Source organism: Garra rufa, chromosome 5 (assembly GCF_049309525.1).
Source record: "Garra rufa chromosome 5, GarRuf1.0, whole genome shotgun sequence".
NCBI classification, from domain to species: domain Eukaryota; kingdom Metazoa; phylum Chordata; class Actinopteri; order Cypriniformes; family Cyprinidae; genus Garra; species Garra rufa.
Window position 1 is genome coordinate 57014381 of NC_133365.1, and position 25154 is coordinate 57039534.

The 25154-nt window shown below is 39.7% G+C and overlaps 2 protein-coding genes across 5 annotated transcripts; one reads left to right on the forward strand and one right to left on the reverse strand.

Annotated features, from left to right (window-relative positions):
- The first annotated feature begins 226 nt into the window (after nucleotides 1-226).
- On the forward strand, nucleotides 227-20709 carry ift74 (intraflagellar transport 74). Of its 3 annotated transcripts, none has more exons than XM_073840956.1 (21): nucleotides 227-305; nucleotides 1024-1100; nucleotides 1299-1409; nucleotides 1522-1657; nucleotides 1737-1785; nucleotides 1868-1966; nucleotides 2438-2498; nucleotides 2643-2702; nucleotides 2789-2850; nucleotides 8117-8255; nucleotides 9298-9360; nucleotides 9789-9932; nucleotides 10019-10059; nucleotides 10270-10349; nucleotides 11449-11502; nucleotides 11837-11934; nucleotides 12014-12140; nucleotides 15106-15269; nucleotides 16007-16132; nucleotides 20175-20235; nucleotides 20329-20709. In XM_073840956.1, exons 3-21 carry the CDS (start codon nucleotides 1305-1307, stop codon nucleotides 20442-20444), a joined length of 1785 nt encoding a protein of 594 aa, XP_073697057.1. In that variant the 5' UTR covers nucleotides 227-305; nucleotides 1024-1100; nucleotides 1299-1304; the 3' UTR covers nucleotides 20445-20709. The 3 variants fall into 3 exon arrangements, with proteins under 3 accessions (XP_073697057.1, XP_073697058.1, XP_073697059.1); XM_073840958.1 differs by having other exon boundaries at nucleotides 243-305; nucleotides 1024-1104; XM_073840957.1 differs by lacking the exon at nucleotides 1024-1100 and having other exon boundaries at nucleotides 233-305.
- Nucleotides 3110-7251, reverse strand: LOC141335480 (leucine-rich repeat-containing protein 19-like). 2 transcript variants are annotated; one of them, XM_073840959.1, is made up of 5 exons: nucleotides 7180-7251; nucleotides 4861-4944; nucleotides 4297-4666; nucleotides 4001-4195; nucleotides 3110-3750 (listed from the first exon to the last, which is right to left on the reverse strand). In XM_073840959.1, the coding sequence occupies exons 2-5, from the start codon at nucleotides 4930-4932 to the stop codon at nucleotides 3377-3379; spliced, it is 1011 nt and encodes a 336-aa protein (XP_073697060.1). In that variant the 5' UTR covers nucleotides 4933-4944; nucleotides 7180-7251; the 3' UTR covers nucleotides 3110-3376. The 2 variants fall into 2 exon arrangements, with proteins under 2 accessions (XP_073697060.1, XP_073697061.1); XM_073840960.1 differs by lacking the exon at nucleotides 7180-7251 and having other exon boundaries at nucleotides 4297-4662; nucleotides 4861-5515.
- Nucleotides 20710-25154: the final 4445 nt, after the last annotated feature.

Sequence of the window (25154 nt, forward strand, 5' to 3'; positions counted from 1 at the left end):
GTTTCAAAGCAGCAATCTTTAAGAATGAGGCATATCCAAATTCCGCTATACAGCAGCTCGTACGCCATTACAATTGTGCATTTAAAAGTGCAGTTGTACAAATGTAGTAAACATTTTTCATAGTTATATTAATAAGTGTATGCGCTGCCGCGTCACATTCAGACACGAGGGGGCGGGGCTGCGCTGTTCTCGCAAGAAACCTCGCGATGACGTTGCTGGGTTGCTAGGCAACTCTGGGGCGAGCGTTTGGTTTGGCTGGTAAAGGAGCTAAACTACACGAGAGTCAAACATATTTACAGTTAAAGGTAAGCGATCAGTTATTATATCATTTAGAGTCGTTGTGTGGTCAGTTCGTTAGCTGAACAGATATTCTGCTTGAGAACAAGAAAACAGCTTTGTTGCTAATTTGTTAGCCTGTAAAAGATGATCTGCGTGTTGTTTCGCTTGTTTCTTTACTGTTTTGCTCTTTTACACTTTAGTTTGTAGCTGAAAGGCTGGGACTTTAATCATTTGTTTGCACGACGCTTTATTTTATGCTTCATGTTTCATGTTTTGGACTTTCTGTTTATTCAGAATGACAGTAAGAGACCGATGAGTGGTAAACATATTTAGTTTCAACAGCAGTAATTCAGTGTTTTCAATCTAAGCTGTGTATCTCAAACATTGATATAATATTCCCATACCGCCATTATTTCCACATTATTTAAACAGTGGCGCAATTCCTGTGCTGTTTTTTAATTGTTCTGTTTTCTCGAATGTAGACAAAAATAGATCAGTAATGTTTCCTTTGTCGTTTTCCCAAGTGGTAACTGTTAAATCTGGTATACTAAGGTAAATTGGTCCTACTGTAAACATGTAGGCATAAAGCATGTATGTACACAACATTGCATTGTATCAAATGATTCCTTTAAATGCAAGTACATAGTAGTTAAGGCCAAATAAATATAAAGTGGGGCCAGTAAATGTTGATGGATCCAGAATGATGCTGTTCTACCAGCTCCTGCTCATTCTTTGCTCTTCCAGGATCTTCTGCACATTTGAGCTCCTAACACTGGCTGTATGAGGTTGATGAACTAGTTTGACCAACTAGCAGTTAACTAGTGGGTAATCAGTCTTATATATTTGATTCAACTTAGACTAATCTAAGCTTTTATGTCTTGCAGAAACAAATTTGATGACTAACTTTTAAGACTAGTCTAAACCTTTTATGCAACCGGCCCCTGTTCTACTGTTCCGTATTTTACTCTGGTCTAATCTGATATATTGTATGCTTTATTCTTTTCAACTCTACACTTCAGAGCACAATGGCAAGCCAGAGACCTGTAAGCCGTGGATCATTTGGACCGGGCTCTGGACGACCGCCTACAGCCGTCCGACCGCCACAGACAGCCGTCAGAGTCGGCACTGCGGTGAGCGTTCGGGAAACGTTTCTTTATTATTATAGTTGTGCTGTCTGTCTGCTGTATGGGACTGTCTGAAATCGTGGAGGTTCATAAGAGTGTGTGTGTTGTTGGCTCATAGATGGTACCGGGGACCGGCCGTCCAGGAACCAGAGGTGGACCCGTGGCTTCGCCTGGTGTTTTATCAGCTCAGATTAAAGTGGCAGATCGGCCTGTGACTCAACAGGGTCTCAGCGGAATGAAGACGGGCATGAAGGGTGAACTAGTGTTCCCTTTTTTCTAACTAACATTAAAGTGATGTGAGATCTGCTGACCTCTTTATTTTCTCTCCTTAAGGACCACAGAGGCAAATCTTGGATAAGTCATATTACCTTGGGTTATTACGGTAAAAGTGATGAAGAGAGAGAGAGATTTTTGACCATATCTCAGATAAGACAGATTGCTAAATATGTCATTGTTTTCTTCAGGAGTAAAATAAATGAGCTGACGATGGAGTCTAGCAAACTACAGAAGGACATTGACACTTTCAATCAGGAGAATTCAGTCTATCTTTCTTACGAAAAAAGGTAATTTAACTTTTAGAACCACCAGAATCAAAAGGCAACAAAGCATTACAATACATGCATAAAATCAAATAATCTTTACATAGCAAATAATCAAAAACAATTTAAAATAACTGTTATCAGTTTTAACATATTTCACAAGCAACATTTTCTTATGATCAGTCTCACCACTGAAAATGAAAATGTTTGGAAACAGGAAGGACAGAAAGTTTGAAGAATGTTGTTCATTTAAAAAACCTAACTCGCCTGTAATATTATAAATGTTACATAATGTCTTTAAAACCACTGTGATCCCAAGCGATGTAGTCTTTTACAATAAGATGTACTATCTTACGCTTAAATTGTATATATGTTGATTATATTTTATGGATGTTCTTTATATTTGGAACCTCTAATAACAGTTGTTCAGTGGGTTAGTAACAATGACATCAGGATGCAGTATTATTGTAATGTTTTCACTTTTCCTGTCAACAGAGCAGAAGTCCTAGCTGGAGAAATTAAAGATCTTCAAGGGCAACTGGCAGATTACAACATGGTACACTAATTTAAAACCGTTAGTGAATGCACTGCAAGTTTTTTTTACTTTAAATGAATAAAACCTTTGGAGTCAGAAGTTGTATTTGTAATTTTGGGATGCATGATGTCATTATTTAAATGATCTTTGTCTTTTTATTACCAGCTGGTTGACAAGCTGAACACAAACACTGAAATGGATGAAGTTGTGAATGACATTGTCATGGTGAGACCAAATTATTTAAATTGTGATGTCTTCCTCTTTGCTCTTCTCATATTCCTGCTCATTTCATTTGATGTTTGTCTCATTAGCTGAAAGCACAGAATGACAGAGAAGCTCAAAGTATGGATGTGATATTCACTGAGAGAAGAGAGTAAGTAGTTCTGTTTCTTCACAAGTAAATGTTTTGCTGAGTTTGTGCACAAGAGGGCAGCAGCTGACCTGTGAAATGTTTGTAAGTCTCCTTTTTAGAATGGAGCTTCAGGAGTATGACTGCTTTTCAGTCAATCATGTCAGAGCTTTTTTTTTTTAATGATTTTACATTATTGCAGAAAAACTACATGCGATCAGTTTACATCTTGGATATGTTTTATGGTATTAGGGTTAGAATATTCTACACATCACTGACGAGCTTGTAAAAAATAAGATGTTTAAGTAAAAATTTGAATTAATTTGTGATAACGTGCACAGACAGCAATTACACACAACTTCTTAACATGCTGAGATGCATGCATTTGCAGTTGCAGGTCAGTGATATTTGGGTTCTATATTTGAATGACTTTATCATATTGCACTGCTGCACTGCATTAAAAAGGTCGTCACACTTTAATGCAAGAGCTTATAGCTTCATTTTTCCACCGGTTTGCACACCCCGGTCCTCCACCTGCCAGAGACCTCGCTCATGACTCGCTAGCATCTGCGTGTTCTTTGTAGTTCACCGGCTCAATGTAACCGTCCTCTATAAAGCCGTCATCATCCTCAAAAGGCTGCAAGCTCAGTCCGGTGTCCAGGCCCTCGTCCAGCTCCTGAGCGCTCGTCTCCGTCTGTTCTGTGTCCAGACTAAAGTTAGAAAAGCGTCCGGTATTGAAGACGCTGTGCTCGACATCCTCCTGGAGCCTCTGATGCCGATAATTAAATAGAAGTTTGTACCAAGAGGGAGATTTGACGGCGCATACAATGAGCACAGAAGTGCTGAGGGTTAGAGCCACTACACCGAGCAGGAACTTCCAGCTGTGGCTTCCTGTTGGAGTCTCACCATCACTCGCCATGAACCCTGAGGAGAAACATATGCTAACATCATGCTCTATAGAGTCCACTGACATCAGCTGCATCAACAGTGTTTTGTGACAAATGTTTTTCTCACTAGCTAAGCAGTCATTATCCAAATGTGTCCAATAAGACAATACACACTAGAATGCTGTAATAGGGATGACGCAGTGTCATTTTGTTATGATTGCACACCGTTTGTGCTCAGTGCGAGTTGTGTTATAGACGCTCAGGCGTGTTACTGCTGGTGTGTTTACCCTTGCTGGAGCTGTTGACGTGACTGCTGTTGTTGGGCTCTGTGGTGGGCGGTGGTGATGGTGTTGATCTGGTTTTCGTTGTTGTAGCTGCAGGTTTCTCCGCAAATGTTTTCACTGTTGTGGCTTGAATTGAGTAGGAAGGGTTTTCATCGAGCGCAGCTGCTCTCTGGAGGGTGTAACAAGGGACTTTTTTCCCTGCAAGACCAACACAAGATTTTGCAGATGAATAAATCAAACAAAAGAAACATTAAATAGGCCAGAGCATGTAATCCATATGTATAAATGCTCATTCTCACCCATTGATACGGCAGAGTCGCTCAGCTCTTTGATGAGGTTTTTGAGCGAGCTGGAGCAGGTCCATGGGTTGTCATTCAGATCCAAACTCTTCAGTTTTGTCAGTCCTTTAAAGATGTGTTTGTCAAGAGTTTGCAATTTATTTCCTCTCAGTTTAAGAATCTCTAGGCTTGTGAGTTTCTCAAAAGCTCCAGGAGGCAACGTCTGAATGTGGTTATAAGAAAGATCCAGCACCTGAATTCTGGGATATTTCTGTAAGGTCTTTATATCCGAGGCAGTCATCGTAAGTAAGTTACGGCTTAGGATCCATTCTGTGATGTTTGTGGGTTTCACTTCAGGAATGTTTGTCAGAGATGCGTTGTTCATGTCTACCTGAACACAAATAGTGAACATTTGCTTGACGAGCCGTGAGGACAGGAGATCCTCTCTTTTCACTGTATTTTACATCCACATGTAATTCTCCAGTATATGATTTGGCTATGACTTATTGTTAGACAGTTACTTTAGAAAGAATAGCACTTTGACATAGAACATGTACAGCATAAATGACTGAAATGGAAACTCACCTGCTGTGCGACCACACCTGAGCTTACCAGAACCGCTGCGACCCAGACCGCATGCATGTGTCTCCCGGCCATGATCTCTGTTACCTGTGATAACAGCACTGCATCAAACAAACCAACAGCGTCCTGTCCATAGGAGGAAAGGGAGTTCTTGCTAAATTGTCCTGTCTGTTGTGAGCTGTAGTCTTAAAGAGCAGAGAAGGATCTTGAGAGAGTAAAACCCCTCTTCATGAGTGTCACACAAAGGGGATCTTTGTGCCGATAAGTCACTCTCCTATCAGCATGCTGCTGTCCCGTGTCTCTCTGCTTATGTTTGTTGCTGTTTCATGTTATCTGCCATCAGCCACAAAGATTCTCATGGTTTTCTCTGGCTGGCGTGACGCACAAAGTTACCCAGTGTTCTCCAGCAGAGCGAGGGCAGTTTTCTTGCTGTGATGCATTATTGTTCAGTTGCTTTAAGGACAGATACTTGTTTCATTCTCATCTTATAAACACAGACTGCCTGGAAAGTTTTTTGGTTGTTGTTTTTTTAAATCATCTACCACCTCAATTGCATAATCAGTGTCATATGCTTTGCACTAGTTCTCATGTGTGCGATTCTCTAACAGAGACCTAGAAGTGGCCATTATAGTTTGTTGTTTAATATAGTTTTTTTATTTTTTACTGGATTTAAAAGACTGTCTAGTCGTAGTTGTAGCTCTGTTTTTCTCCTCAACTCCTACAAAAACCTTTGTCTTTTTTCTGTACTACCTATATACCATTCTAAGCCCTGTTGGATATTTACATGTGTCAGTGCTTTGTGTCCCATTTAAGCCTTGATTGGTATATTTTCTCCACCCAACATTTGCTTTTTCCCAATATTTTTTTTATTTAGGGTTACCATTTATGCTTTACCATACATGGAAATGAAGTAGCATTTAAGTATTTAATGGATCATTTGAACAGCCTCTGTACCTTTGAAGTAAAGAAAAACCCGTGGTGGCCAGGTTTTCGTAACATAATTAGTTGGCTCTAACTGGCTGCTGAGCATTACATTTCTTTGAGTCAAACTGTCACAATAGCATTAAAGGAGTAGTTCACTTTCAGAACAACAATTTACAGATAATTTACTCACCCCCTTGTCATCCAAGATGTTTGTCTTTTTTTCTTCAGTCATCAAGAAATTATGTTATTTGAGATAAACATTTCAGGAAATTTCTCCATATAATGGACTTAAATGGTGCCCCAATTTTTGAATCTTCAAAATGCCGATTAAATGCAGCTTCAAATGGCTGTAAACAATCCCAGCCGACGAAGAAGGGTCTTGTCTGCCGAAACGTTCGGTCATTTTCTTCGAAAAATATATTTTTATATACCTTTTAAGCACTGAAACTCGTCCAGCACTAGGGCTTGTAGTGCGCGTTCCCGACTTTACGTACTCGCGTCGAAAGGTCACACGTGACGTATGCCAAACTACAGACCCAGTGTTTACAAAGCGAACTTGAGAAGAGAGAAGTGCAACGCAATCAAATACTCTTTAGCAACAAGGTACAACATAAAGTACAACGATATCGGACAACTTTGAAGCTGGAGGAGCACATGAGATGGAGTTTTTCACCGTTTCCTACCTTTTTGAGCCGGAATACACAGACGATGAACTCTGTCAGAGAGAGAAAACTGCGACAGCCGCAGCGGCGACACAAGACTTGGCCAGACCGCGTTCAAACCAGACGAGATGGTGGTGCAAGTGTGGAAAATGCCAGCCATTTCCAGCGGAGCAGGAATCTCAGTGCTGTCACGACTGGACCACATCTGTTCCACTGTTACAAACAATCGGCGAGTCGGTGATGGGACTGCTTCAAGCATTCGCTGCGTTGCAGAGCACGGTGGACGCAGTACGTAAAGTCGGGAACGCGCACTACAAGCCCTAGTGCTGGACGAGTTTCAGTGCTTAAAAAGGTATATAAAAATATATTTTTCTAAGAAAATGACCGAACGTTACGGCAGACAAGACCCTTCTTCGTCGGCTGGGATCGTTTACAGCCATTTGAAGCTGCATTTAAACGGCATTTTGAAAATTAAAAAATCGGGGCACCATTTAAGTCCATTATATGGAGAAATTTCCAGAAATGTTTATCTCAAAAAACATAATTTCTTGACGACTGAAGAAAAAAAGACAAATATCTTGGATGACAGGGGGGGTGAGTAAATTATCTGTAAATTGTTGTTCTGAAAGTGGACTACTCCTTTAAGGATCTTTGCTTCATAATCTGTTTTTTCACTCCTGCTATAGCTAAAACAAGAAGAAAAATCTTTCTAGATATGAATGTTAGAGTCACTTACCCTTGTGTGCTGTGTAATAATCTATGTTCGCACATGCTTGAAGGAGCTCAGACAGAGACAAACCTTTGCTCTCTGTAATAAAAAGACTGGCTAAAGATTGACTTAAGATGTTGAACTATAAGTTTTATTGTGTTGTTCCTGTAGTTTAAGCAGTGAGCATGCTGATAGCAAATCCGAGGTCATAGGTTCGATTCCCAGGGAATGCATGAACTGATAAAAATGCAATGTAAGCCGTTTTGGATAACCGTGTCTGTCAGATTTATAAAGAGTGAACTTTGGTACAGTCTCAAAGTTTCTTAATACAGTAATTAAAATAATCATTAGTCTATCTTTATAGCCTGGCAGTCTAGAATGACTGATACACAGAATTACATTTTCCGTTTTAAAAAACTGAAATAATGATCTAAATTTTTTAAGATAAATTGCCGTAGAACTGTACATTTTCTAGATTTACATATTTTTTGACAGCAAAGTTTTTTATTACAGTAATTGTTATAGTTTTAGCGGTGTGGAGAGATGCAAAATGTGCTTTATTGCACTCTTTAGGCTCAAGAGCATTTCAGTAGTTCAGGATAGAGAACCTGGACAAGGAATTTTCTTGGTGTTGTAACACAGATGAGCATGATCTCTGTCTGTGAGCTTAGTCTTCTGTGCTGAGGTCACTGAGAATATACAGCAAGATGATCATTTTTCATTAGTTTTAATTCAAGATTCATTTATCATCAGTCTGGATAAGCAGTGATGTTGTGTATGTCAAGAAAAGTCAAGATTCCCTAAAGAATATATCTGTGCATCCAGAGTAGTGCGGTTCCTGTGATTCCCAGTATCGAGAGGATAGATAGGAGGATCTCCTAGTGAATGATGTTGAAAGCTGCAGACAGTCTTATGATGATAGACGATTACTGTGTCTACTAATAACTAACTTTCTCTTTGTCAGGAAAGAGGATATGATCAGAGCTGTGGAGGATGATATAGTTCAAGAGAAACAGGCTGCCCAAAACATCATTCAAAAGATGTCTGCTGATAAACAGGCCAAGTACACTGAGATGAAAGCCAACAATGAAGAGCTACTGCAGGTTAGTCTCATTCCACCCAATAATACCACACTAAGAACTGGGCTGCAAACTGTATCAGCAGAATGCAAGTAACAACACTAATATGTCTTTCTTTAACACCTTTTGGATAAAGATATGAACCCATACTTGGTTTAAAAAAATAGGCAATGATTGATTGCGATGAAATAAAAGTTTTTGTTTATATAATATGTGTGTACTGTGTATATTTATCTATATACAGGGTTTCCACAGATCCTTAAAAACTCTTAAATTGTTGTTTTAGGTTAACAATGTGTGATTTGACATTGTGTATATTGCGAAAAGCAAACACAACACGCCTACAGTGTGCATGCATACATTACGTGATGAAGTCTAGTAAGTAGGCTTACGCATTCTTTCACTGCATGATTCAGGCTATTAAAATACATTTAAAATGATCACATAATTCAAGATATGGGACAGAAAATGTATATATTCATATGATTTCATACAGTTAATCAATATCACACAAAGAGTGCCATTTGTTTTTCTCCAAAAATCATTGCGATTACAAATGTGATATTGATTTGATACAACAGTTCAATAACAAAAACGTTAATATTAGGAGACTTATGTTTTAGACACTGTTTTTGCTCTATTTCGCCAACAAAAATCATTTCAAACACAGCCACAGCAGTTTCATGTCTCTGAGCAACATGAAGGTGTTTCGTTCCGTTTAAATCCGAGGTCTCGAACTCAATTCTTTGACAGATTTGGACAGTTTATGTAACATAAACAGTAAAACATGGTGGACATTAGTGACATCAATGTCATAGGTTTGATTCCCAGCCAATGCAAGGAAAAATAACTTGCCACTTGCCCAAGTCACTTTGGATAACAGTATATGTCAAATGGATGTTAATGCAAAAACAAACTCGATAAGTGATGAAGTCTAGTTTACCTCAGTTAACAGCTTCACTTCTGGCTCCAAATATTAGTCTGTGACTGATTTGTGAGGGTGTTTCCAAGTGGACTCTTATTCACTGACACAACACTTCCGCCGTCTCCTCTCATCTGCATCCAGGAGCTGGATTCCCTTCAAGAGGAACTGGACGCTCTGATGAGTAGGAAGGAGACATTTGAGGCAGTGAGTGGAAACACATATACACAACACTTGCAGAAGCTGTCTGTCTTTCTTTGCTTTCAAATGATAACCATTCTCACACACACACAGTTTCACCAGTGAACTCTTGTTGAATTAGGACTTTAGCTGCTCACATGTAAGGAAACACTGTACTACTTTGTTAGCATCTTTGCTTCAGCTGTATTCATGCACTCAACAGATATTTTTGTCAAGGGTTACAATACTCAACTGCTTCACATATACTTTACAAATTGAAACCTTTGACATTAGACCGAGTTCAGTGTTATTGTCAAATCCTTTAATGGCAGACGTATAAAATTAGTTCAGTTGTTGAGAGCATTAATGAAATGTAATTGACTGCCTAGTTTGCACATTGTGTTTCACATTTAAAATCAGTGCTGCTTCAAACATTCACACTCTTGTGTTTGCAGGATCTGGTTCACTCTCAGGCCAAACAGGAAGCGGTCATGCTGCACGAGAAATTACTGGAGCTGGAGAACCGTAGAGACGGCATGCGGACTGAAGACAGGGATATTGGCTCTCCACAAGAGGAGCGAGAACGCCTCTTTAAACAGGTCTCTCTCTATATGATTTATTTACGTTTTTGCATTTAAATTGTTTAAGTGACTTTACATCATGATTGTTCTTTGGCTGATTTTAGGTGAAAGAAAACAACCAGGAAATTGCCAGCATGGAACGACAGTATGTATTTCTAAAACATATGCATGCTTGTTTTGTTCAAACGTGAATACAGTTGGTTAGCAGATGCACATTATTGCACTGAAAAGTGCAGGCTTTAGTAGGTATTGTGTTGAATGCAATTTTTGTAGTAGTTTGGCATAACTGCTCATCCAGTGTGTTTTGTGATTGATACATAAAAAATACAGAAATTAACATCCTGTTTTTATGCAGGCTGTCAGAAGTACGTGAGAAAATTAGCCATCTCACCGAAGAGATGCGACAACTAGACGTTGACATGGAGGAACATCAAGGTGTTGTTTTCTCTAAACATGAAAATGCATTTATTTAATTGGGATGATCAACGTCTGTGCTGATTAATAGAGAAAGGAATGGTGAAGGGCAGGTTAGTAGCTGGTACAAGCCAGATTTGGCCGATCTTGGCATCACAAACATAGTCATGCTTTATGTTTATTTTAACCCCAAAATATATATTTGACCACAAATATTTAATCTAAATGAATATATTTGTGAGAATTGTTGCACTCTCTTTATTTGTGAGATTTGTGCACACAGTCAGTGAAACATTTAAAGTTAAAATGACCAGCTGTAAAATGTATGATTTGATCATGTACAAGGCAAGGCTGACATTAAACCCAGTCTGCATCGAGCAGCCCATTGAAATTAAAACACATCTAATATGATCCGTGAAGCTGTCTGCGCTGGATGTTCTATGTCTGCTGCTGTTTCAATTCATTGATCATATAAAGTGCATTTAGCCAATCTGAAATAAAAAGGTAGACCTTTTTGTGAACTTGACTACTAGGGTTAGGATTAGATCAGACTGTTTGGACTGATTTTCCTGGCTCTGGTTAGAACTCTGTATTGATGGAGCCATTAGTGAATTACAATAATAATATTTATTTATGCATAAATGACTGTCTTTAATGGAACAGTTATTACTTGGACTGTGCTGATAGTTGGGGAAAAAAAGAAGCAATATTGTTTATAGAAGGCTCCAGATACAAACTGAAGTAATACTTATTCTGGTGTTTATTAATAATAATTATTATGATGCTTCCTTCTCATTACCTCGGCATGACTGGGCGGATCATAAGTGGCTCTCAATTTGTGTATACTTATGCACTATTCTATGGCGTGTTTTAGTATAAATCAGGGGTTTCTGCAGTTTAGTTCCTAATCTAATCAAACACACCCAAACAAGCTGATCAAGGTCTTCAGGATTACTCAGAAGTTACTGGCAGGTGAGTTTGATCAAGGTTGAAGGTAAACTCTTACCCTAACCCTTGAGAACCCAGAGTTGAGAACCCCTGGTATAAATAGTGTGATTTATAATGTAAATAAATAGTGATAAATAGTGTGGTTTATACTGTGATTTATTTATTTCCACAGGGGAACGAACCCAAAAGTACAAGGAGCTGCAAAAAAGAGAAGAGGAAATCGACTGTGAGTCACTTTCACAGAAATATATAAATAATTTTTAAATAGTTAAAAAATGTATAAATGCTAGTTAAATGTTTCACTAGTGCTTTACTTGTCAATGCAAAAGTTTAAAAAATGTAAGAAACAAAGATATGCTTTAATGGTTTTTCCTCCCCCTTTTTTATCTATTATTTTTGTATGGAATGACAGGGCCAAATGAAAGGTCATCAAGGGCCAAATAAAAAGATGACAAGGGCCAACTTTGCCCCGTGGGCCCTGGTTTTGACAGCTCTGGTCTAAACAACCCGCTTATGTGTTGATCATTTAATTGATGAGCTGGTCTTGTGTGTTCTTACAGCATATCTGAACACATTTGAGGAAAATAGATCTCAGGAGCAGCAGCTGATCAGAGACGCACAGAGCAGTATCGTGGCTTTACTGGAGCACTCCAGCAGGGTACAGCTCTTCTGATCTCACATAAGTCCAGATTTAACCAGCTGTTTTACACATTTTCAACCACTGTGTTTCTCTCCAGAACATCAATCGTCTGCAGCAGCTGTCAGCAGTCACTGCTCAGGAGCTCCGGTCCATGCAGGAAGATCTGAGCTTCAAAGAGACAGAGATGCAGAAGTCTCAAAGCACAGCGAAAGGCCTTTCCTCAGGTTAGTCTCTCTCTACCTGTCTGTGTGTGAGAACCGGTTTTGGCTCCAGTGGTCCATCTCTCACTGCTGTGTGCAGGTGATTTCATGTCTGTATAACTGATGATTTTCATGAGACTATCCCATGAAGACAGAATGGCCTATGTGAAGAATGAAAATCAGATCAGACTGTGTGAAAATTACAGCATCAACAGCTAAAGATCCCCCTTTATTTCTCTCTGTCATTTATGAAGGGGTGAGCTGCTGGTCAGTGAAGAGACTTTCCTTCTTTTGTGTAAGACATTCTCTGATTTTAAAATATTGTCTTATCTCCTCAGAGCCATTGAGAAACGCACCACACCGCTCCTAGCAGTCAGACATTGTTCGTTTCTATTTGTTGATCTTGTATTATTTCATATTCACTGTGTGTGTGTGTGTGTGTGTGAGAGAGAGAGAGAGAGAGAGAGGAGAGAGAGAGATAGAGAGAGAGAGGGAGGGAGGGAGGACATATTTGTGAGGCTGCACTACACAACATTAATAAACATGCAGTGATCTGTATAATGACTGCTGCTCATGGAGAAATATTTCCAGTAATTCAAACCCCTGCTTTCATCCCAAAGGTTGAAGCAGCTGCAAAAATATGTGAATTGTGTGAGTGTGTGTTTGTGTGTTCTGGTATATATGGTATGAGGACACTAATGTGTATAATGACATATTACATGAGGTTTACATTTCATGTTTCCTTGTAGACTAAATGGCTTAAAAACATACCATAAAGTGTTTTTTTTTTTAAATACAGAATCTTCTTTAGTTTTGTGTGAGGGTTAGGTTTAGGGTAAAGGAGTAGAAAATACAGTTAGTACAGTAGATAAACTATTATGCCTATGTAGAGTCCCCATAAGTGAGTGTGTGTTGATGGTCAGATTGGATCACTGGTGAAATGACCCCTAGAGAAGGAAACAGTCCAGAATGCTCAGAAGTGCTGACAGGGTTTTTTGACTGTCTCACACACACACACACACACACACACACACACACACACACACACACACACACACACACACAGACACACACACACACACACACACACACACACACACACACACACAGACACACACACACAGACACACACACACACACACACACACACACACACACACACACACACACACACACACACACACACACACACACACACAGACACAGACACACACACACACACACACACACACACACACACACACACACACACACACACACACAGACACACACACACAGACACACACAGAGACACACACACACACACACACACACACACACACACACACACACACACACACACACACACACAGTCTCTCTCCAAACAGTGAGCTGGGCCTTCTGCCTATCAGAGGGAAGCGGCCCTCTTCCACTTCCTTCCTGTACATGCCCCCCCCCCAAACACCTCCCATGGTCTAGCACTCAGATCAGGTCTCCTGGTGGGACAGGCAGCAAACACAGATTAGGGCTCAATGTCCCCGAGGATGGGCATTTCAGCGGCTCAGTTTCAGTATTTCTGCATCTCTCGCTGACCAGCAGGCACATCCTGTTTCTTGTAGATCTGTGTGTCTGCAGGGGAACAGGTTTAAGTGTGACATGCACCTTTGTAACGAAGTAGCCAAATTTGCTTGTGATTATTTCCAAAAGTAGTAGATCCTGACCTCTGAACCCTGTACTGCTTCCTGCTCGCGTGCTCTTCTCACAAGTAGGCTTAATTACATGTGGCACAAAAATGATTGTGAAAATTAGCCAAAGTCTCGTTGGTAAAAGACACCTAATGGGTAAAGCTACATGGTGTTTGCTGTCGCTTCAATAACGGTTGTCTTCTGAAGAGCTGCTTATAGCTGAACTGAACTTTACACAGTTGTGACACTGAACTGAATTGATCTGAATAAAGACACTGTTGTCTTCTGTAGAGCTGTTTTACAGCAGATTTGGATTTGTCTCATATTTAATGAAGTTTGCATCACTGATTCTGTTATTTTCCTGTGCAAAACGATCTGTATTGTGTAAAGTACTATAGAGCAGTGGTTTTCCAAACCTGTCCATGAAGTACCCCCAGGCCTGCACACTTTGTATGTCTCTCTATATCTGACACACATCTACTTCAGGTCTTACAGTCTCCACTATTGAGCTGATGACTTGAATCAGGTGTGATAGATGAGGGGGACCTATAGAATGTGCTCCAGGGCTGTATCTGAAATCGCCCCCTATATCCTCATTCACTATTCTCCACATTAGTCCACTAATATAGTCCCCTTAAAGGAGTGAATGAAAACGAGTGAGTGAATTTGGACACTGAGTGCAGCGGAAGGACAGCCACTTTTGCGTAGTTTCTGTTTGCTGTTTAATAATCATTTAAACTGGCAGCTCCGGTAGCAAGATGAAAGGATTTATCTTTCCTGTTTATTTCCTCTGTCATGGAAATAATGTATAAACCCTAGTTAAACAATTTAATAATCAGTTTATAATGAGTTCATACTTGTATTAAGCTTGTACGCCGTGGACGAGCGTGTTGTAAAAGGAACGGATGGATGATCCAGCTGTGGGCGCCATCTTACGGAGAGACAAAGGAATTAATTTGCCGTACGCCTCTCACAGTGAATTATGGGTATTCTCTAGCCGTTGAGTGTACATCGGTTGGTTTTGCGGTGCATTGTGGGATTGATTGAGTGCACTCAAGAACATCCACTATGGTTTCAGACACCACTACAAATGGCTGTTCCCTCAAATAGTGCCCAATTTAAGGGTGTAGGGGGCGATTTTGGATACAGCCCAGGACAGGTTTGAGAACCACTGCTGTAGAGAGTAAATAAAGGTGACTCAATGTGTGTTTACAGTGACACCTGTAGGGTAAACAGCAGTTCTGCAATGTCCAAATACATCTTTTATATTTGAAATGCTGATGTTCTAGTTGATGTATGTTTTGATGCTGTATTTATGTGTGCAGAAAGTGAACGTCTACAGCAGGATCTGCTGAAAGTGGAGCAGTTGGAAGGCAAAGTGACCACAGAGCTGCAAACTCTAAGAGATCAGCTCAAACTAATGACGCAAGAGCTGCACACATACAGAGATCTGGACGCTCTCAAAGCTGCCGGAGAGGAGCGGAAGAAGGTAAACCTTGTACACACTCAGCAGCTCTACCAGTTTAAGAATGAGTTCTGTTCACTCTGAAATATCTATTAAATATTAAAACATCAAGCATTACTTAACCCTAACCTTCAGGGCAGCCAATAAATGTTGAAGCCATGTGAACCACTGAAATGTTAGTTTGTGATCTTGATAAATGTTGATGTATGTGTTTGAGATGAGCTGTAAAATCTTTAGTCTTGTAAGATCAGACAGTGTTTCAGAGATGTTGGATGAGGGAATCGGATCATGTTGAGTTCATATTGAGATGTTTGAGTTCAACCCAGCAGTTCAGGTTTTATTCTCATGACACCATCTTTTTTACATATTAGCATTGCTGTCTGGTTGAAGTTTTGGCTCTGTTGTTTTCCTCTGATGAATTTATGCCATGCTTTGTGTCCACAGTCATTGTCAGAGATTGTTGTTCTTAAAACACCAAACTATTGGGCTGTTAAGTTAGATGCTCCTCCTACACAGGATTCCAAGAATTGCCCCTTTTTTAACGTCTCAGTCACTCATTTCACTCATGATCTGTACTGAATACAACTTATACTACACTGATAAACCAACTAGAGAATAATGACACTGATAAATAAAACTATTGCAATTCACTGTAGCCCACACCATAAATTATAATAACACATATATAATATAAATGTGGTGGTTAAGTCCCATTATGCAGAGGGTCTTACAGCGCTCAATGGTGCGGTTTGTCCCATCAGAGACTGCAGGAGGATCGAGTAACACTCTCTCAGAGAAAGGACACCTTCAAGCAAATGATACAGAAAAAGAACGAGGAGTACGAGTCTCTTAAGAACCAGTTACAAGAGAACGAGACCCATGTCGAGGTGAGAGACACACTCATGTCTGCATACACGCTTAATTCAGCTTCACGTTGTTGTTGTTTTTTACCTTTTTATATATATATATATATATATATGTGACCCTGGACCACAAAACCAGTCATAACGTTAAATTTTACAAAACTGAGATATATACATCATGTGAAAGCTCAATAAATGAGCTTTCTATTGATGTATAGTTTGTTAGGATAGGACAATATTTGGCCGAGATGCATCTATTTGAAAATCTGGAATCTAAGGGTGCAAAAAAATCAAAATACTGAGAAAATCACCTTTAAATTTGTCCAAATTAAGTTCTTAACAATGCATATTACTAATCAAAAATTACATTTTGATAGGTTTACAGTAGGAATTTTACAAAAAAAAATCTTAATGTAACATGATCTTTACTTAATTTCCTAATGATTTTTGACATAAAAGAAAAATCAATAATTTTGACCCATACAATGTATTTTTGGCTATTGCTACAAATATACCCCAGCGACTTAAGACTGGTTTTGTGGTCCAGGGTCACACATATATAGCTCTTTTTACAATACAGATTGTCAAAGCAGCTTTACAGTATTAAAATAGTGTGTTGATAATGCAAATGATAGTAGTAAACACGCAATTTTCAGTTAAAGTCAGTTCATCATTGATTCAGTGATCGTTCAGCTCATTTTAGTTCAAGTAGTACCTGTGCTATCAAGTCGATGATATGCCAGAAATTAAGCATCCCCAACTAAACAAGCCAGAAGCAACAGTGGCAAGGAACCAAAACTCCATCGGTGACAGATATGGAGAAACAAAAACTTGGGAGAAACCAGGCTCAGTTTGGAGGCCAATTCTCCTCTGGCCAGACGAACCAGCAGTATAATTCCAGGCTGCAGGAAAGTCAGACTCCACAGAGGATATGTCTGGTTCCTGTGGTCTTGTGCCGATGACAATCTAAGTGACAAGGCTTTTGCTGGGGATCTGTGTCTGGGGCTGATCTGATTGACATGGTCTCCACTGACATTCAGGGCTGCAATGCTCGTCTCTAGGTGCCGATTAGTCTCAGCCTCAGACGCCACGTCCACGGAACGTTGGCTAAACATCTGATGCATATGGTACACTTAACTGGAAACACTTCAGGAATGTCGAAGTCGTCATCTGATTAGTTGAATTTGATCGGATTTCTGGGAGACGCAAGTGTCGCGTTTATTTTCGGTCCGCCGGGAAACAAAGCGCAGACTGATTTACTCTGCGTTTTGCTAAGAGGTGCTTATGCAGACGCCATTGTCGTTATACACTTTTTCAACGTTCGCGAACAAATTACTGACTTAATGCTTGTTCTCCCTCTTCTTATTTAACTTTCAATGCTGGTTATTTCAATGACTGACTTGTTGCACGCCAGTCTGTTGTTGTGGAGACATTTCCACGCACAGAAACGTGACGCTGAATGGTTGTTTGACATGTCGGTCTAACGGCCTTATGGGCGGGACTTGGCCAATGAAGTCTGTGTCTGTGTGTGTGTGTGTGTGTGTGTGTGTGTGTGTGTGTGTGTGTGTGTCTGTGTGTGTGTGTGTGTCTGTGTCTGTGTGTGTGTGTGTGTGTGTGTCTGTGTCTGTGTCTGTGTGTGTGTGTGTGTGTGTGTGTGTGTGTGTGTGTGTCTGTGTCTGTGTGTCTGTGTGTGTGTGTGTGTGTGTGTGTGTGTGTGTGTGTGTGTGTGTGTGTCTGTGTGTGTGTGTGTGTGTGTGTGTGTGTGTGTGTGTGTGTGTGTGTCTGTGTGTGTCTGTGTCTGTGTGTGTGTGTGTGTGTGTGTGTGTGGTGTGTGTGTGTGTGTGTGTGTGTGTGTGTGTGTGTCTGTGTCTGTGTGTGTGTGTGTGTGTGTGTGTGTGTGTGTGTGTGTGTGTGTGTGTCTGTGTCTGTGTCTGTGTGTGTGTGTGTGTCTGTGTCTGTGTCTGTGTCTGTGTGTGTGTGTGTGTGTGTGTGTGTGTGTGTCTGTGTCTGTGTGTGTGTGTGTGTGTGTGTGTCTGTGTCTGTGTCTGTGTGTGTGTGTGTGTGTGTGTGTGTGTGTGTGTGTGTGTGTGTGTGTGTGTGTGTCTGTGTGTGTGTGTGTGTGTGTGTGTGTGTGTGTGTGTGTGTGTGTCTGTGTGTGTGTGGTGTGTGTGTGTGTGTGTGTGTGTGTGTGTGTGTGTGTGTCTCTGTGTGTGTGTGTGTGTGTCTGTGTGTGTGTGTGTGTGTGTGTGTGTGTGTGTGTGTGTGTCTGTGTGTGTGTGTGTGTGTGTGTGTGTGTGTGTGTGTGTGTGTGTGTCTGTGTGTGTGTGTGTGTGTGTGTGTGTGTGTGTGTGTCTGTGTGTCTGTGTCTATGTGTGTGTGTGTGTGTGTGTGTGTGTGTGTGTGTGTGTGTGTGTGTGTGTCTGTCTGTCTGTGTCTGTGTGTGTGTGTGTGTGTGTGTGTGTGTGTGTGTGTGTGTCTGTGTCTGTGTCTCTGTGTGTGTGTGTGTGTGTGTGTGTGTGTGTGTGTGTGTGTGTGTGTGTGTCTGTGTCTGTGTCTCTGTGTGTGTGTGTGTGTGTGTGTGTGTGTGTGTGTGTGTGTGTGTGTGTGTGTCTGTGTCTGTGTCTGTGTCTGTGTGTGTGTGTGTGTGTGTGTGTGTGTGTGTGTGTGTGTGTGTGTGTCTGTGTCTGTGTCTGTGTGTGTGTGTGTGTGTGTGTGTGTGTGTGTGTGTGTGTGTGTGTCTGTGTCTGTGTCTGTGTGTGTGTGTGTGTGTGTGTGTCTGTGTCTGTGTGTGTGTGTGTGTCTGTGTGTGTGTCTGTGTCTGTGTCTGTGTCTGTGTCTGTGTCTGTGTCTGTGTGTGTGTGTGTCTGTGTCTGTGTGTGTGTGTCTGTGTGTGTCTGTGTGTGTGTGTGTGTGTGTGTGTGTGTGTGTGTGTGTGTGTGTGTCTGTGTGTGTGTGTGTGTGTGTGTGTGTGTCTGTGTCTGTGTCTGTGTGTGTCTGTGTGTGTCTGTGTGTGTGTGTGTGTGTGTGTGTCTGTGTCTGTGTCTGTGTCTGTGTCTGTGTGTGTGTGTGTGTGTGTGTGTCTGTGTCTGTGTGTGTGTGTCTGTGTCTGTGTCTGTGTCTGTGTGTGTGTGTGTGTGTGGTGTGTGTGTGTGTGTGTCTGTGTCTGTGTCTGTGTCTGTGTCTGTGTCTGTGTCTGTGTGTGTGTGTGTGTGTGTGTGTGTGTGTGTCTGTGTCTGTGTCTGTGTCTGTGTCTGTGTCTGTGTGTGTGTGTGTGTGTGTGTGTGTGTGTGTGCGTGTGTCAAAGCAACACAGTGAATGGTGATTAAACTAATTTGGAACTACCTGTGCATTAAATGGTTGTAACGCATACCTACCAGTCAATCAGAATCAAGCACTGAGACAGACCATGGTGATGATATAAAATTCTTTACAAAAGCATTAATCTGATGTCTTGTCTAAGAAAAAAAAGAAGTTGAAATTACTTTATACATGATGTTTCCTTTTCATTTTAAGTTTAACTGTATTTTCTTGTTAAAGCTCTGCGAATGTCTCGACCCGTGACGTGATCAGGGTTTGCCAGCTCTTCCTCACCCCTTCCCTGTCCACCTCATCAGACTCCAGCGTATCACAGAAAGCTGAGCTCTATGTTCTTATGAAGTTGTGCTGTGAGCTAGGAATGGTCTAAGATCACTTCAGTGATGAAGAGGACCAAAAAAGAACCAGGTTTTCTTTGGAGTGTGCTATACTGTGAACACCATAAGGACTGAAGTCACTTCAGGCTGGTTCCCTTTCTGGTTCAGTTACATGTTTTGGTTCGATTAAAACAAATTATATGTTAAAACAGCCACCGACATAACAGTATGACTTTCTGTAAAGCTGCTTTGAAGTGATGTGGAAAGTGCTATACAAATAAAGTCGACTTGAGTTTGGCAATGAAGCAGTTTATCTGCATTTATAAGAGCAATAAGAACCGGTTTCCCTCAATGAGCTGCTTTCTCGCAATAAGCCTCTTTATGGTGTCATGTAAGCATACTTGCTGAGTTTTTGCCGTGTGTTCACTTTCCAGCTGACCAATATGGAGAGGAAGTGGCAACATCATGAACAGAACAACTTTGTGATGAAAGAATGTATCCTTTTACCATGAATGGATTTCTATGAGAAGTTCTAATCAGAAGTGTAAATACAGTTGATGTGCAACCCTCCTTAACTCCTTTGTGCAGTCATCGCCTCCAAAGGTGTAGAGAGCGATTACCGCCCAGTGATGAAGAACGTCAACAAACAACTGCTAGAGTACAATAAGATACTGGTTGATACCCTTCAGGGAACGAGAAACTGAGGAGGGGGAGCACTTCCTGTCTGCAGCAGCTCACAAACTCACTTCCTGTTCAAGATGAGCCCTGCATTCGGCATTCTAAAGAGGTCTTTGTGTGATAGTATTCTAGAATATGATCCACATTTCACAATCTCAGGTGTATAAGAGTCCTGTTATCGATGAGATATGAGTCATGTCTGAATGTTAGTCCATCTGTGAAACTAAATAATTACATTGGTGTGTAATTTATCTGATTTGTTTTCTGCCGTAAAATACTGATTTTATTCCTATTGTTTACGGTGAAGCCTGTCATGTTACCTTAGAAAGGTAGTAGTAGTTGTAATATCGGGCAATTTCAGACCTCACAGACATACAAGTTTTATAAAACATCATGACAAAAAAAACTAATACATCACAATAAACACAACCAGCAAAACCTGGGCATTTAATGTACACAAATATACTAAAAAGGTGAGGTGTTTACTGTAACCGTGAATGCAGAAATCTTAGATGAATAGCAGGAAGATGGACATGTATTCTGTTGTCTGATTTCTGGCTGCAACTGTTGCTGTAGTGTCCATTCCCCCTCTACAGACAACTACACTTCCTCAGCGAGAAAAACAGGTTAATAAACATGCTAATCAAAACATTATTTAGTATGTGAATGCTTTCTGTGAGTGTTAGGAATAGGGAATAGAACAACAATATCTCAGTCTAAAAAAAGCAAAAATCAATGCAAAATCCCCACTGAAATAAATAAATAGCAAGTGTGTGCCTGGTATTCCCTACATTATGAGGACCAAATATCCCTGAAAGTATAGCAAAACTTTGTCATGACTCTGGGCTGCTGCCTTTCCCTTCGCCACACGATGTCGCTGTTTTCCCTTCCCTGCACTACACTTCTCTGATTGTTGCACCTGCCTTGATTGTCACCTGTCTTCCCCAGCTGATAACACTTATGATTTGTCTTTATAATCTCCACACTTCCACTACCCTGGTGAGTCTGCATTGTTTCCTGTACCTGTCTTCCGTATGGTTTGTTTCCTGTCTCTGTTTTCAAGTTTTATGTGAATCCTGCTCCTGCCCAGATCCAGTCGTGTGTGCCGTGTTGGCCGTTTGTTTGTTTGTTTGTTTATCTGTTTATTTTGTGTTTATTAAATATATCTTACTTACCCTGCATTTGGACCCAGACCCTTATCCTCTCCGTGACAAACTTAGTGTTGGGTTCGAGTCCATTTAAGTCGAGTCCGAGTCCAAAATGGGGCGAGTCTACTAATATTTAGAGAAACTAATATTTACAAAACATGCGTTTACAAATGATTAAGTAATATGCTAACAATTTACCAATCTGTCCTAATTTATCTTAAAAAAAATTGCATATTATGAAATAATCAAACAGATCCTTAGTAAGTGGTTAATATATCATTTGTCACTTAAAAATAATTAAAATATCAGTCATTTACATTTTTATCCTTCTCTGAAGATCGCATCATGAATAAATCATTTACAAATCTTTCTGCATCCCCTAATCTAAAGTGTAAACAATTCATCATTTGTAAATGTTTGACTCATTATTCAAAGGTCTTTCCCCCAGTGTGTATACCCACATGATACACACATAACCTGGAACCAGAAGGTTTGTAAAACATTTACAACTGACGAGTAGTTTACACTTTAGATTAGGGGATGCAGAAAGCATTGTAAATGTCTTATATACACCAGATCATTTTAACATGTAAGAAAGATCTACAAATGATGTGTAACACATTTACAAATGATGAATTGTTTACACTTTAGAACATTTTTTTTTTTTTTCATATCAACTTAAATTTTGGAATAACTTATTTTGATGTAAGGCTTCGAATTGATATTAAATTTAGGATAAAACCTGTTATGTAAAATATGTATTTTATATAAAATATAATAAAAATTGCACAGTGTATTTTCTTCACAGTAAATTTAAACTTCGGTAATTTGTTAATACTACTAATATTACTTTTTTTCCCGCTTCTGCAATAATCTGCTGATTGTTTTCTTAACAAAAAAAGTCACCTACCTTACATCTGTATTTCAAAGTGTTCATGAATTACAACAATTTAAGTTTATATAGTGCACTTTCAAGCCTATTTTAAAAAATGGGGGGTGACAATTTTTTTACTATTTACTAAGGATGTTTGATTATTTTATTATATGCTATTTTTAAGATAATTTACGACAGATTGGTAAATTGTTAGCATATTACTTAAAATAAAATTAACATATAATTTATTAATAATTTATAAACAAAGTCATGTTTTGTAAATAATTTGTTTATCATTAACTAATTACTTTTAAATTAACTTGTAACTGACTAATAAATTAATTTACAAAACACACAAATTGTTAGCATATCACTCATTAATCATTTGTGAATGTTTTGCAAATGATTATTTCATCATTAACTAATCACTTATAAAAGACTTACAACTCAAGACAAAACCGACTGCATTTACATGAATACTCTCCAAGACGGTGCATTTTGACATTACTTGTGTGTAGCAATAACATGCAAAAAAAAAAAAAAAAAAAAACTGAGAGGCGCTTTCGGTGAGCACACTTTGGGGGTGTGTATGCAAAGAAACAAGTCCATGACAAGTCCGAGTCCGCTAAAAATTGTACTCGAGACCGGACTCGAGTCCGAGTACCCCAACTCTAGCAATACTAGTAAATTTTGCACACATTTTTTGTTCCCTATGATAAAACTAGCTTATAAATCAGTCAGAATGAAGTGTTTTGAGAATGTAAAAATGGCTGTTGTTTTGTGTGAGGGGTAGTTGAGGTGTAGGGTTGGGGTAATGCCATAAAAAAAAAAATACAGTAGAAAAAAAAAATTACGCCTATGGAATGAACCCATAAGGCATGGAAAATGTAGACTCAATTGCACAGATATAGTATTTGAACTGAATTGAGCTGGACAATGACATCACAGAATCAATGATGAATTGACTTTAACTGAAACATGAGTATTTATTATTGCCCTTTTGCATTACTACACACTATTTTCCTTTGATGATGTGAGTTGTATAAAGTACTATATAAATAAAGATATTTTATTGAATGACTGAAGAAAGAAAAGCTCCAATATTGTTTGTTATATTGGGATGAGATTGAGGTTAGTCTTTTGGAGGATGCTGTAACTGAATGTTTCTCAAGTATGAATAAATTATGTTGAGTTAAAGGGTTTGAGGTAGAAATTAACTCTCTAGTTGATTCAAACTGCAGTTTTACTGATCATCGAGTGTGGACGTTTATGATAGTGTTCTAGCAGTCTCTGCCCAGGTCTGGCTCTGAGCCCGTTCTGGGTGTGCGGCCACAGAGAGGAAGTCCACCCTGCTTCAGGGACTGACCTCATGGAGCCTGAAGAATCCTCCTTCATCATTTCCTCTGTGCTTCCAGGTCATCTTCTAGTTTCTTAGCACTGAACAGATGCTGCTCACCGTTAGACACTGATAAGATGGATGTGCGTGATCTGCATAATTAAAACTCTTTCTAAAAGAGTAATGAGCTTTAGCTGTGACACACACACACACACACACACAGAGAGAGAGAGGAAGAAAAACTAAGCTCTGTCTAAACATTCGTTCCTTAAGCTGTTCCTGCCTGCAGTCAAAGGGCTGTGAGAATATTTTTCCTACCACATGTGGGTAAGAGGCCAGAGTTGAAATAGTTCTGTCATTGTTTTACCTTGTAAATAAAACAAACTCTTGACTTTGTAATAATTATTTTTGGGTTAGAATGGTGTTATATGATATATTGCTTTAATGTGCCTGTAGAAAATATTAATTTTACATTTCCAAACATTCCTTTTGCAAGTCTTGTTATATTCCATCAGATGGTTCAATCTACAGAGACCAAGTCGGTCTGGGATTTACGGGAACAGTTCGGACTCAAGTCCAGATCCATAGAAGAACTGGCTTCTCAAAGAACAACCCATCTGCAAACTTTTTTTTTTAAAGTGCCCAGGTGTACAGTACATTGGACAAAACTGTTTTCAAATGCAAAGAGTGGAAACACCGACTGATTGATTTGATTTCAGTTCTTAGATTAATGGCTATGCATGAAATTGTTTTTGAAAGCATGCATTTTGGAGTTTCTGTAGCCACATTTTAAGAGTAGCAACTAAAGTTGTTCAATCACAGGTTGTTACTCCACATTACTGACAGGACAATCCAGCAAACGCTGGAAGATACGCCTTCAGTTTGTTTGTTGATTTCTTAGAAAGCACTGAAGTATGGAAATCTGTTCTTGTTTTTCTTCTGCCCTCCAGGGTCCATTACTTCATCTCAATATTTGCAAACTTCTCTTGCCTGTTGGGCAAACCTCTATTGGGGTTCACGGTACTTACTCTCACCAGTGAAACGTGTGTTTTAAATTAGATTTGGTCAGTCCATTTCTTGTTTTCTTCTACAGCGTAAGAGTGGAAACCCAAGCACAACGCATGCCGTTCATTTGGATTCTAAAACAAGGCTTTCGTGGTCGACCTGTTGAAGTTCTCCAGCATGTTCTGATGTCAGCCATCGAGATGCCGATAGCGATGCATCCCGAGGCCACTGAGTCTCTCAATGCATTTCAGCGCAGTTTATCAATCTTCCGAAATACGTATATAAAATGATCATTTAAATAAACAGACATGTGCTCAACTTGGAAGTCTAGTTAGTCGTGATCAAAATCAGCACGCTGAAAGAGTGTCCGATT

What these genes read in the sequence shown, in the direction of transcription:
- ift74 (XM_073840956.1), top strand. Translation starts at nt 1,305, where the DNA reads ATGGCAAGCCAGAGACCTGTAAGCCGTGGATCATTTGGACCGGGCTCT. An exon ending in TATCTTTCTTACGAAAAAAG is followed by an intron (nt 1,967 to 2,437) that starts GTAATTTAACTT and finishes TCCTGTCAACAG; the next exon opens with AGCAGAAGTCCTAGCTGGAG. An exon ending in GAGAACGCCTCTTTAAACAG is followed by an intron (nt 9,933 to 10,018) that starts GTCTCTCTCTAT and finishes GGCTGATTTTAG; the next exon opens with GTGAAAGAAAACAACCAGGA.
- LOC141335480 (XM_073840959.1), bottom strand. Translation starts at nt 4,932, where the DNA reads ATGGCCGGGAGACACATGCATGCGGTCTGGGTCGCAGCGGTTCTGGTA. An exon ending in CAGGTGTGGTCGCACAGCAG is followed by an intron (nt 4,667 to 4,860) that starts GTGAGTTTCCAT and finishes ATTTGTGTTCAG; the next exon opens with GTAGACATGAACAACGCATC. An exon ending in CGTCAACAGCTCCAGCAAGG is followed by an intron (nt 3,751 to 4,000) that starts GTAAACACACCA and finishes GTTTCTCCTCAG; the next exon opens with GGTTCATGGCGAGTGATGGT.